At 40.2% G+C, this 12,353-nt stretch overlaps 1 protein-coding gene across 2 annotated transcripts in view; it reads left to right on the forward strand.

The window, feature by feature from the left end:
- Positions 1-12,353, forward strand: part of LOC116316088 (electrogenic sodium bicarbonate cotransporter 1-like) — a 34,177-nt gene that overhangs the window by 3,402 nt on the left and 18,422 nt on the right. For both annotated transcript variants that reach the window (XM_039615044.1, XM_039615043.1), the window contains exons 2-4: positions 2,280-2,353; positions 3,193-3,360; positions 10,820-10,952. In XM_039615044.1, coding sequence (XP_039470978.1) covers positions 2,280-2,353; positions 3,193-3,360; positions 10,820-10,952 — 375 coding nt within the window. The remainder of the gene's footprint in view (positions 1-2,279; positions 2,354-3,192; positions 3,361-10,819; positions 10,953-12,353) is intronic.

Genomic DNA, 12,353 nt, shown 5'->3' on the forward strand with positions numbered 1-12,353 from the left:
CCCTCTCATCGTTGGCCTCACATTGTTCAGTAGCAAATTTCAACTGCCCACGTGTTTATTTCACATTCTTTGTATGCATCCTAAAGCAAATATTTATTTTTTGTTTATTGGAAAAAAAACTGCTGCCAAAACAGCTGCCAGAGCGGAAAAACACTAATTTGATTGTGACATGCATATTTAGTTTTACTGCAGTTTGACGCAGTACACTGACACAAAGGCACAGGGTAAGTAAAGTTTATAGCTCAGCTCAATGGAATATAAAGGCAGCCTGTTTTTTTCCACCTTTTTATAGTAAGGTATATTGGTTTCTGTATACAGTGTTGAAATTAATTATTTGATGAACAGTCTAACTTTTGGGGTAGTTTGATTTTTAATGGAGAGAGATTGAATCTAAATTACGTAAACAGTCTGAATGGATTTGCATGTCGCCGAGCGAGCAAAACATGACTGGCTACCTGGTGGAGCAACCCTTTTTGGCAAGCACAGCTGTAAGACGTTTCTTGTAGTTGGTCACCAGGTTTGGAGATTGGCTAGACCACTTCATGACCTTAATGTGACCTATCCATGACCCGTCTTCAGTGTTCTAGCTGAGGGAAGAAGGTTCTGCTCCAAGATTTTATGGCCCCATCCATTGGCTCCTCAAAGTGGTGAAGTGGTCCTGTACCCTTTGCAGAACAATAGCCCAAAGCATAATGCTTCCACCTCCATGTTTGACGGTGTTCTTTGGGACGTACTTAGCATTTCTCTTCCTCCGAACATGACAAGTTGAGTTGATGCTGGCGGGGGGTGGAAGTACCTTGCAGGGGGCTTGTTGAGCAGGGGTAACCTGTGGGCACTGCAAGACCTCGATACATTATATTGTAGTGTGTTACCAATGGTGTTAATTAACGAGCTCTTCCTGTGTAGCTTTGGAGTGATCCAATAGACAGAAAAAGTTGAAATATAAAGAAAGTGCAAATCAGATGTTTTGCACGGTGGATCAAAATTTTGGAAAAAAAAGGATACTTTCCGCATTCATCATTTCATCACTTTTGACCAGATCCCCTACTGTGTTTTACTGATTGCTGTAGACACTCACTGCTGTACGTATCACCTGATCTCTGATATTGACGATGATTTGAAACAAAAATTTCAAATTTAGATTCATTATTCCATAACACCTGATGCTTCAGATTTTTCATTCCAGTTCTCGTGTGATTTGGCATACGCCGGCCTTTTCTCCCTGTTTCCCTTTCCTAAGAACGGCCTCTGGGCAGCCAGCCTTCTACTGAGACTTTTTTATTGTTTCTTAAGGACACGACTTTCAGATACTGTTCATCTGCTACGGAAAAAAGATTGGGTGTGCCACTTTTTCTTTTGCCCCGCATTTGTCCTGTTTCCTCAAATTCTTTAAGGACACATTGCAGACCATCCTGAGATATGCAAAGACTTTGGCTGATAGTTCTTTGGGACTCAACTTGTTGGTGCAAAAACACTGTTTTATGCCTGTAACTGCCTTATCTTTTGGGATATGGGGACAAATGATGTTTTTGCAACAGTTGGCAACAAAATGCCCTAAAGACACATTTTAAAATTGATTCTTTGCTAAGTTGTCTGTTATGTGTACACACAATACTGTTTCATCTTTTTTCAGTTAGGTGCTTTTTTATGCTTGAATGATTCATAGGCCAGTGTTAAGTGGCTTACCCCCCCCCCCCCCAAAAAAAACAAAGAAAAACAAAAAACAAAAAAACTCTTCTCATAAAAATGGTCAAATACTGGACTGAAAATGAGTGAAAAAGCAACCAAAGTCCAAAGAAGAATCTTGAAAGACGTTCAGAAATCCTGGTGAATGATTGCTCAAGAGCATAAAGTCTGGCTCCTTGGAAGAAAACGAGGGGTGGTTTGAGACTTTTTTCACAGTACTGTATCTCTCTATAAAACATCACTTACAAGCCGGAGTGCAAAGGGGAATTTCACAGATATTCATATTAATATCCAAATACAGTGTTAGTTTAATATCCAACAACATTTCACAGCTGAATAAGAATCCTTTTCAGGACTGTGTTTCACAGTAAGTTGACTTTCACTGTAATGGACATAAAAGTGACATTACAATTAAAACATGGTATTATCTTAAGAATCTGAAGTTTCTATTAATGTAAAGATTCTTTTCTCTTTTTGTACTTTGGAGATAAAAATTAGAGTGGCTATATATATATATATATATATATATATATATATATATATATATATATATATATTTGTAACATTTTTTTTTCTTTCTTGTTCCTTTTTAGAATGGAGGATGAAGCTGTCTTGGACAGAGGAGCCTCATTTGTCAAACATGTTTGTGATGAAGAGGAAGTTGAAGGTAAAGACTCGTCTTTCCTGTCTTTTCCACACATGCAGCCCTGCACAAGCAAATGTGAAACCAGTCATTTCTTTTGCCCTCCAGAGTATCGGTGCAGAATTCGACATATAGGATAAATACTTTCCACTCCATCTAACGTTTCTGTACAGGAAGATTCAAGCTTTCTAATCCTGTCCAGTTCTGGCTGTCAGCTAAAGCCGTGAAAGAATGCATCTGGAGACACCCACATGATTTTACTGAGGCATCCACATACTTCGCAAAACCACTGCTTTTAGATGAACACAAAGCAAAAAATACTTGGGGATTATGTCGAGCTGCTTGTGTGTAAGCAGTAGCTGCAAGAGCCTTTGCTTGCCTGCACAGGAGTCTGAAAGTAGAGTGTGGTTTTGTGTTTGCCTTTTTGTTTTCTACAAGAAAACAAGGCTAACCATCAAGTATGAAAGATTATTTAACCCTAAAAGAAATGTTTGTGAAATGCATGGTTTAAGAGAGCTGCATCACTAACTGGGTCGGTTAATCCCAGTCTTCTCACACCCACTATTCTTTCTAATTACTTCCTGGAGACATTAAATCATCATTTCCTGTACGAGTCTCTGTGTAGGAAGTCGCTGGCATTTCTTTAATTTTGCTATTTGATGGCATACTGTGAGAGGAAATAGAAATATTTTTACATTTCACACTACATCACACCACAGCTGCTGTTTTTCTCCTGCAGGTGGACGATGCAGATTACCCAGCTTTCGGGATTAAAGTGATTTTTTTTTTTTTTTTTTCTTTTCCCCCCTTTTTAACTGTGTTTGTAATCTGATCTGCTTGCTCTCTGCTTTATGTTGTGACAGGTCACCACACTGTGTACATCGGTGTCCATGTTCCCAAGAGCTACCACAGGAGGAGGCGCCACAGACGCAAGTCTAACCACAAGGAGAAGCGGGAACGACCTGAACAGATCGCAGAAGGGTCCAAGTCCGACGGGGAGAATGTAGACGTGAGCGTCCTCAAACCTCTCAGTGAGTCGTGGTGACACTAACATGACGTTTAGTAAAAACGGTGTGCATGAAATCATCTATGAGAACTACAATGGTGATGGATAAATCGCTCCCGAGTTGAGCTTTAAGTAAGTTGGATCGAGTCCAGTGCAAATTACAGCCTACAGGATATCAGTGTTTCTCTAGTTAAGGAGGCAGAGCAAGGAGGGGTGGGTGGGGTGCGAGGGGCTCTCTTTCTTTAAGCAGCAGCCTGCACTCAACTGAATAAATGGAGCAGTGGAATGGGAACATGCTGAGCGCTAATCTGAAAATGACACTGGAATAGCTTAATGTGTGTAAAGTAAATAGAAGTGGTGGTGGGGGGGTGTTATTTGTCACCTTGATGATTAAACACAGCACTCTGAGATTTGTGGGAAAGGATTCTCAGAAGCTAAGTGGTAAAACGGAAGATTCAGCACAAACGACAATATATAGAGATGTTAAACGAGATGCATAAGACTGAACGATGAGGAGCACTCGTACAGTGTTGGTGTGGATGAAAGAGGACTGCAAGATTGTCAACAGTATCCTAATCTTACTGTTGCTATAGGGAAAATACATCCCGTCTGTCCCTATAGAGAGGCTTAGGAAGCTGGCATGGTTGAACCATTAATCCCCTGATTGTTTTTTACAGCCTATAACAGACAGAAATCACATTTAATGAGGAAGAAGGGAGATTTTTTTTTTTTTTTAATTAGGTAAAACAGGTGGGAAGACGCTGAAACCCACAGTCTTCAATGGCAACATTGTGATTCGGCTTCAGTGTACAGTAAATATGTGTAATTGTAATAGAGAGCCTCAAAGTTGTACCTCCTCTTAAGGTAAATAATTTTTTTTTTTTTTTTTTTTTTTGCTTTAAGAGTCCCAAAATGTTACATCTTCTATTCACAGTTACTGGAATTTACCATAAAATTATGGTGGAAACTGGCACAATAAGATGGTGTATTTGTTGTGTGTGGCAGTATCGTATACATTTGAGCGAGGGATTTAATGCTTGACTCATCAGGGCATGTGTGAACAATGACAACAGGGCCACAAAGGCCAATAGGATCAAGGTAAACTGGTAATTCCACTGATATTTAAAGTTCAGATGAATCCTTAAAGGGTGCCTGTTCAGTTTCAAATATTAAACCTGAAACGCCAGAGAGTTTCTTCAGAATAACCCTTATTTAGCTCACTAGCAAAAGCTCGCTCTGCAAGCAGTTTTTTTTTTTTTTTTTTTTTTGCCAGGCTTGCATTAGATTTGTTATAGTTAACGATTTTAGAGAAAATTTAGATTTATAAGTAATTTAGTTGCTGTTCTATTATTTGTAAATGTTGATCTACCTAATTAACTTAACAACTTAACAACAAAATTGTTGCTGAATATGATTTTAGAAGTGCACATTTACTCGGCCAGTAAAAGAGGAAAGGGCATGACTTTCAACATGTCTTTATAGGTCAGCCACTTTAACTTTCACATCTATATCAATCATAGGGGCTTTTATTGGAAGCAAAAAAATTTAAAGGGAAAAGAATGAAAAGGCAAGGCAGCACTTTACATCAAAGGACTGAACGGCCCCACCTGCCATTCGCAGCGACTACTTTTGGCCCTTTATGTTGATAATGGTTCTTTGGACGTAGCAAACAACCATGTGCTATGACACATCTTTCATCCTCGGTTAATGGTTCAGACCAGTACACGTAGGTCAGATAGGAAATAAAAACTTTCCACTTCTTAAAACTTAAACCCTGTAGTGAGTGTTACACGTAAGGTGCGTATTTGTCTAACAGTCGCCACAAGGCACAAATGGAATTTCTCAAAGGACCGGTAAATAAATCTAAATCTAAAATCATATGAACGTGAAAATGTATGCAAAAACTGGCCTCGATCATGCAGTTTGTGTATGGAAATGCGCAGAAAAAGAAAAGGTACTTTTAATTTGAAGTAAATATTTGAATCAGTCGCCATGTAGATGTTACGAAGCCTAGGTAGTTTATAGACTGGTTTATTCTTAATGAAACCTAACCTAGTAATATGATGATGATGATGATGATGATGATGATGATGATACTAGGCTTTGGTGTAGAGCCTGACTGCATACATTGCGTGAAACAAGCTGATTTAGCTCGTATCTTAACCCTTAGGTCAGCTTTCTTCTTGACTTTGCCTCATACATGTCATTTTTGAACAGAGGGTGGGTGGGTGCTGCAGTGCTCACGTAACCATGTAAAGGATATCCCCTTGTTTTGACATCAGATATCACCCCCAACCTCCTACACACAGACCGCAATCACAAGTTGTATAAGCATTCAAAAGAATGAAACAAAAGTTCAAAGACAGTGAGCAGAGTTTCATAACAATAGGCACCTTGTGTGGACAAATAATAGAAGTGAAGGTGTATAGAGTGATACTATGATTTGGAGTGACACTATTTAATGAGGCATACTGGAAGAGGAGATGCACCAGGAAACTGTAAAGCATTCCAGAATTATTTGTAAGACAGCCAGTAGATTCATTGTTCCGCCTCCAACTGTAGAATAAAAATAGAAATCTATTAGTTTGAGAAACGTACCACAAATATTAATTTTCTGTGTCACTGAAGGGCTAGTTTGGGAATTGTTACCTTCCTTCTAATCAGAGGGTTGTTGGTTGAATCCTGGCTGCTCCGGTCTGCATGCCAAAGTATAACTGGGCAAGATATTATAGATATAAGAGTGGTCTGAGTGCTCAAGCAGAGTAGAAAATCACTATATAAGACGGAGTCCATTTACCATTCCTTAAAGTACAGCCAATTCCTAAAAGTAGACACGAGTTGGAGATTTAAAAATGAAATGCACGACTCGGGGTTGGGCTCCATTATCAAGAAACAGGAGAGAGTCTGAAGGGATCTGCATGAATGGGTGAATAAAGCCTGACTACATACAATGGTAGGCATTGTCCATTGACCACTTTTTGGCTTTGTTGACAATTCACAGTTGCAAGTTTCTTGGTTTTGCCGGCGTAACATCGAGCTGTCTTTTCACAGCCTCTCACAGCAGCCCTACACCTGAGTAATCTCCTCTCCTCTGACGCTGTAATCCTCTGTTACACCTTATGCTCAGATGTAAACCAGCCTGAGTGCTTAGTCATTCTACAGTAGGTGTCATGGGCCCTGCCTGATTACTGTCTGAGTCATGCAAACTTTGTTTACTTTTCCACCGACTTTAAGTAAATGCGGTCAAAAACTAATATCTACATACAGTAGAATAACTTCTTTATCAATTAGTTGCTTTTTTAAAATACACTCAGACTTGTGACATAAGGTAACACACAGACAGATATGTCTAGAATATGCAATCAGAGACTGTAGGTTTTTTCAGTCAGTAAGAGCTTTATTGCTTCTTACTGCTGGATAGAACTTATACTGCACCTAATTACAACCTGCCCTCGCAGGACACCTTGCCTTGCAACTAACGTCATGACCTTATGGTTTTTTATGGAGAAATACAATGATTCTTTTTATTGGAAAGAGGCCTATGGCAAGAAGCAGCCTCAGGCAGCATCTGTCTGCCACAACCGGTTGGGGTGAGAAGAAAGTGAAAAGATGAGCACAGAGCGACAAACATTCACTAGTACAGCAAGTAACAACAGATCAGGAACATGCAGCACCAGAGACAACACACAGAAAGAGGAGAAAAAGTTAATGATATGCAGTAGCACCATAAAATCCAAGGGAAGAAGACATTATAGGAGAGTTGCTAAGTGCATCATGTGAGGCCTGCCTGCGACTGGGCCTAATGCAGAGAAACTTATCAATGAAACTCTAACACAAATAAAGTGTTTGACACCTAATCTTAAAAGTGGAAAGAGTCTATGTTTCTTAACCCAAATTGGGAGCTGGTTAAATGGGAGAAGAGCCTGATAGCTGAAGGCTCTGCCTCTCATCATATGTTTGGAAACTGAGAATCAGAAATAGGGCTGCACTCTGAGAGGGAAGTGCTCTTTTGGGAATATAAGGTGCTATGAGGTCTTTAGGACACAGTGGAGGAAAGGTTAATTAGGACTTACTCAAGGAGAGGAATTTTTTATTTAATTATTAGTTTAATAGAGGGAGCCAACAAAGACTAACCAAAATGGGAAGAATCTCCAGAGAATGAGGAATTACAATTGTCCAGCCTGGAAGTAATAAGTGTGAGGTAGTTTTTCAGCATCACTCTGAGAAAGTATGTTTCTAATTTAAGTAACAGTGAGAAGATAATAGAAGGCAGTCCTAGAGATTTGTTTACTGTGTGAAGTTTTCTGAACAAAAAAGACCTGATGTTCCTTCCCAGTGGTGTTGGTGTTCAAGGTACTTCCATCTGGAGAAAGTATTTGGTCGAATGTCATGTTTCTTTAATCTTTATGGCTAAATATGATTGCTTCAACATTCTGAATTTAATAAGAGAATAATGCATGTTATCCAAGCCCTAATGCTTAAGAAATAGTCTAACTTATTTGCATGTCCTGGTTTTATAGATGTGCGGAAGAGTATATAAGGTGAAAATTACCAGTTGTATCCTTAAAGCCATAATTTTTTAAAGCAGCTCTTTTTGCTTTTTCTTTGCTCTCTTTGTCAGAAGGACACCATCATTTGTCATTTGTAAAATAACTTTCAACACTGCATTAAATGAATTTTATGCAGTGTTGAGGCCATCATTCTCAACAACTAGGCCACTATAGCGATTTCATCTGTAGTGATTAAAAACTCTGAGCATTTAGATGAAAACTGAGAGTGACGACAGGGGGACGATACATGGCAAGAAATAAATCTAGGGTCTGGGTTTTTCAGTTTGGGTGTGAGAGAATGAGAGTAACTCTTATAACCTGGTTTTAGGTCTTGGGTTTTACAAATAACTTGACTGGAAGGTTGCAACCACTTATCAGGCCCCATCTTAACTTACAAACCTAATAGCACCGTGTCACCCCAAAAGAGCACTTTGCTCTCAGATTTAGGCTTACTTGTGGCTCCTGGGGGATTTACAAGTAGAATGGAAGGGAGAGCCTTCAGCTTTCAGGCGCGTCTTCCGTGGAACCAGTTCCTCGTTGGATTCAGGAGACAGACGCCCTCTCTACTTTTAAGATTAGGCTTAAAACTTTCCATTTTGATAAAGCTTATAGTTGGGGCTGGATCTTTTGACCCTGAACCTTTCCTCAGTTATGCTGCAATAAGCTTGTGGGCTTCCAGTGATGCATTTAGCGTTTCTTCTCCACTCCCCGTTTTACACTCTCTATGTGATTACACGCCACTCTGCATTTAACCATTAGTTATTATCAATCTCTGGCAATCTTCCACAGCGTGTCTTTTGTCCTGTCTGCCTCCCCTCATCCCTAACTGGTCGCAGCAGATGGCTTCCTCTCCCTGAGACTGGTTCTACTGGAGGTTTCTTCCTGTTAAAAAAGTGGAGTTTTTCCTTCTCAGTGTTGCCAAGTGTTTGCTCATAGGGGGTTCCACAGAGCTGATTACAGACTGGAAAATCAGTGGGCAGCGGGAGAGCAGACCTAACACAGAAGCTCAAACTGAATCTGTCATCCATATTTAAATGTCCCTTCTAGCACACACACAACACACACACATAAACAAACTCCCACTTTCCCATCCTACTGTATCTCTCTAGAAGATCTTAACTGCAAACAGTGTTTTAAGGTTGAATAAGAGGGCAGACCCTACTGCATGATAAGCTACTCTGGGCATAAACATCTTTTTTTCCTCTTGAGTGAACCACCTTTTATATTGCTTTGCTACCCTATTAAATGAAGGAGGGCATGCTGCCTCTACCTGACAACCTTTACTTTCCCTGTTCGGAGTTTTCAACTGATGTGTGCAAATGTCGAGCAGTGCTTTGGCTATGGGGGTTGTGCTATCACAGAACATGAGCATACAGTGTAACAAGATTCTCCCAGACAACTAAAGTCCCAGCTGAAAGTGCACTCACTAGCAGACAGTGCATACAGAGCCCGACACTTGTAAGATTTTCCGCTGCTTTGACCGATCTAAATCCACATAATCCTGTTGATTCTGGCAAAAACTGAAGAGCAGACCACTCAAAAGTTGTGTGTAACCACAACAAAGGCCTGGTTTTCATTGATAACACCACCTGTGAGACGTGAGAGGCGAAGAGTGTTTTGTACACCATATGGCGTCAATAAGTCATATTTGCAAAAGGACAGCAGAAAGTTCCTGTGGGTGTGAGGATCTCCTGTGGTTTTTTTTTTTTTTTTGCATCCTTGCTGAAGGTTCACAACCATACGCATGGGATCCTAAAGGTGTTTCATGCCCCTTTTGAGTCATTGATCTTAACCTTCAAATGGCCTATTGTTAGATGTGCTGTCTATATTAGAACAGTTTCAGCTGTACTGTTTTAAAAACAAACGATCTAAATTAAGCTTTGGTGCGCTGTTTCAGGATTAAAAGGTTACCGGTGCTGTTACGTTCTTAAGCTGTCAACCTGCAGAATCCTGACTGGTACAGTAAATCAAGGCACCTTCATAAATAGCCTTCTGTGTCTTGCTCTTGACCTCCACTTTGTTGCCTTACTTCATCGTTGCACAACTTTCGCAGAAGAGTTAACAAGAACAAGCAGTTCTCACATTTCATTTTGTCAAGATTCTTGTTAAACCCGGAGATTACCGCTTTATTTTTTGGTTATAAGAACAAGATCATAACTTGCATAAATAAACACTGGTTACATAATTTAGAATGAATAATAAAAAGAAAAATATATATGCCTAGGCTGTCCTACTGTGGAGGTCACAGCACCTTTCTTGATGTCATATTCCTTCATGGTCTTCATGTTTCTAAATGGGGAACTGAAAGTAGAAGATGAACATTCAGTGGAGGTTATCAATGCATGAATGTGCTGATTTAAAAAAAAACAAAACATCTTGGTAAACTTTCTCAGAAGGAAGTAAAATGTATTTTTTTACTGAAAAGATTTTCCTCAAGCGGATGTGTTGTCAGAGTGTTTCCTTCCAGCTAAGATAACACTGTTCTTTTTACAGGGTCATGTGCTTTCACCTTATTTGCAGCACAAACTGCCCCCCACAAAATATTTAAAGCTACTTGAAATGCTAAAACACATACTATGTAACATCCCAACCAGGCTGCAGGTGTTTGGAATGGTAATTAAAACCTCTGATGTTTCTCTAACAGTGAGAGATGATCTTTGAGCAGTTGCAGTGGAAACGAGTCTGCTATGCAAGATATACTGTGGTCTCATGCTTACAGAAAATACTGTTTTGATGTCAGACAGATGCATGCCAGATTGTCAGACCAGTCAGCTGTTTGAGCTTTCTATTCTGTGCATGACTCTGTAGCTGCAATTTCTTTCCTACACAGGAAACCTGAAGTTCTGCACAGCAGGCATCTGTGTAGCTTCACACAATGACAGCAACTACACTGCTGATTTGTTTGTCCTCTGACTCAATTCTTTCTGCTTGCAGTTTCTCCTGCTGAGAGAATCCGGTTTATCCTGGGAGAGGAGGATGATGGCCCACCGCCTCCCCAGCTCTTCACTGAGCTGGATGAGCTTCTGGAAGTGGACGGGCAGGAGATGGAGTGGAAGGAAACTGCCAGGTGAGCTGCTAAGGCAAATGTGCTTGCAGCTTATCTCTCCCCATTTCACTTTAAGAGCGATGGGAAGTGGCTCACCATCCCGTGACTGGAACACAATCCCTAATAAATAATCATGTTTTGTGTGTATAGGGAAATAGGCAGTGCCCTAGTGAACTCCCAGTCTACTCTTATCTGATCGAGATCCATAGTACCTGCTCTGTGAGACCCGGAAAAGGCAGCAACTCCCACATGATCAAAACAGGCCTCAAGTGTACAGGAACATGTGAACTTTTGGCATGTATAAGTGGAATCACTAAACTTGTTAATGTCCCTGTTCAGGGGATTTCTGTTAATTCACCTGTGGGGTGTTCAGTATTACAAAGGAATCATCAGTTATTCCAGACAGTCGAGCTAACATTGTGCGACGCTAAAGTCCTACTCAAGGAATGCTGTGGAAGGTTACAAATGAGAACCGGCAAAATGTTAGTGCTTTAAAAATCCTATACTAGTTTCTGTTCTCTAATAAAAGAACATTTGTGTAAGATTATTATTTTAAAATGTTCCTAAAAGACTATCAGTAAATCTTATCTTAAACCTGACCTTCTCTGATTTGACCCATTTACCCTGTTTGCAGCAGTGCTACTGATTACATGGGGGGGGGAAACATGCCTCCTTGGTATAACTTACCAAGGTTGGCCTTTGTCATGGATTAGGAGGTAGTACTTTATAATACACAGTGGTGGCTATTATTATTATTATTATCATTATCATTATCATTATGAAGCTAACAAACCAGCAGGTTTACAGCATCAAGAACGCTTTAACTTTGTTCGTCTTTTCTGACTAAATCTGATCACTGAACAGCAATTAAATCAAATTTAAGACTGATTAGTTACTCAGTATTTGAGGTAATCCTGAAGTAATGATTAATGTCACCCACTCTGACCCCTCAAGTAGTAAAAATTCAGTGAATTCAAAAATCTCAGCCCCTTTTGTCAGTTTTTGCACAGATAAGTGTTGTGTCAAGCTTTGTCTATGGAGCGTTCTTTGAGAAGCATCGAAACAACGATAAGGAGCTGTTGTGTTTTTCTGATTCTTTGTCTCGTTTTGTAAAAAGAGCGATGGGGTTACACGGAAGGACATGTAAGTGAATTCCTTAGGACTCGCATTGTCTCCGTGGCCAAGCTCTTCCCCCAGCGAGAGGGCCCGTCACAGACACGTGGACCGCAGCCAGCCAGAGAGATACTCTATCCCCAGCGGAAACTTCATCCCCGGGCCTCATGAGAATGGTTCTTTGTAGTGGTGACATCTGAGGCATTATTATTAAAAAGAGTCCTTGTCCTGAGCCTTACCTTCGAGGCAGAGCTTATGCGTGGCAACAAAGTTGAAGCGTTAATATGGGATCCTGTTTGAACGCCGTTT

This window comes from Oreochromis aureus, linkage group 7 (assembly GCF_013358895.1).
Source record: "Oreochromis aureus strain Israel breed Guangdong linkage group 7, ZZ_aureus, whole genome shotgun sequence".
NCBI lineage: Eukaryota > Metazoa > Chordata > Actinopteri > Cichliformes > Cichlidae > Oreochromis > Oreochromis aureus.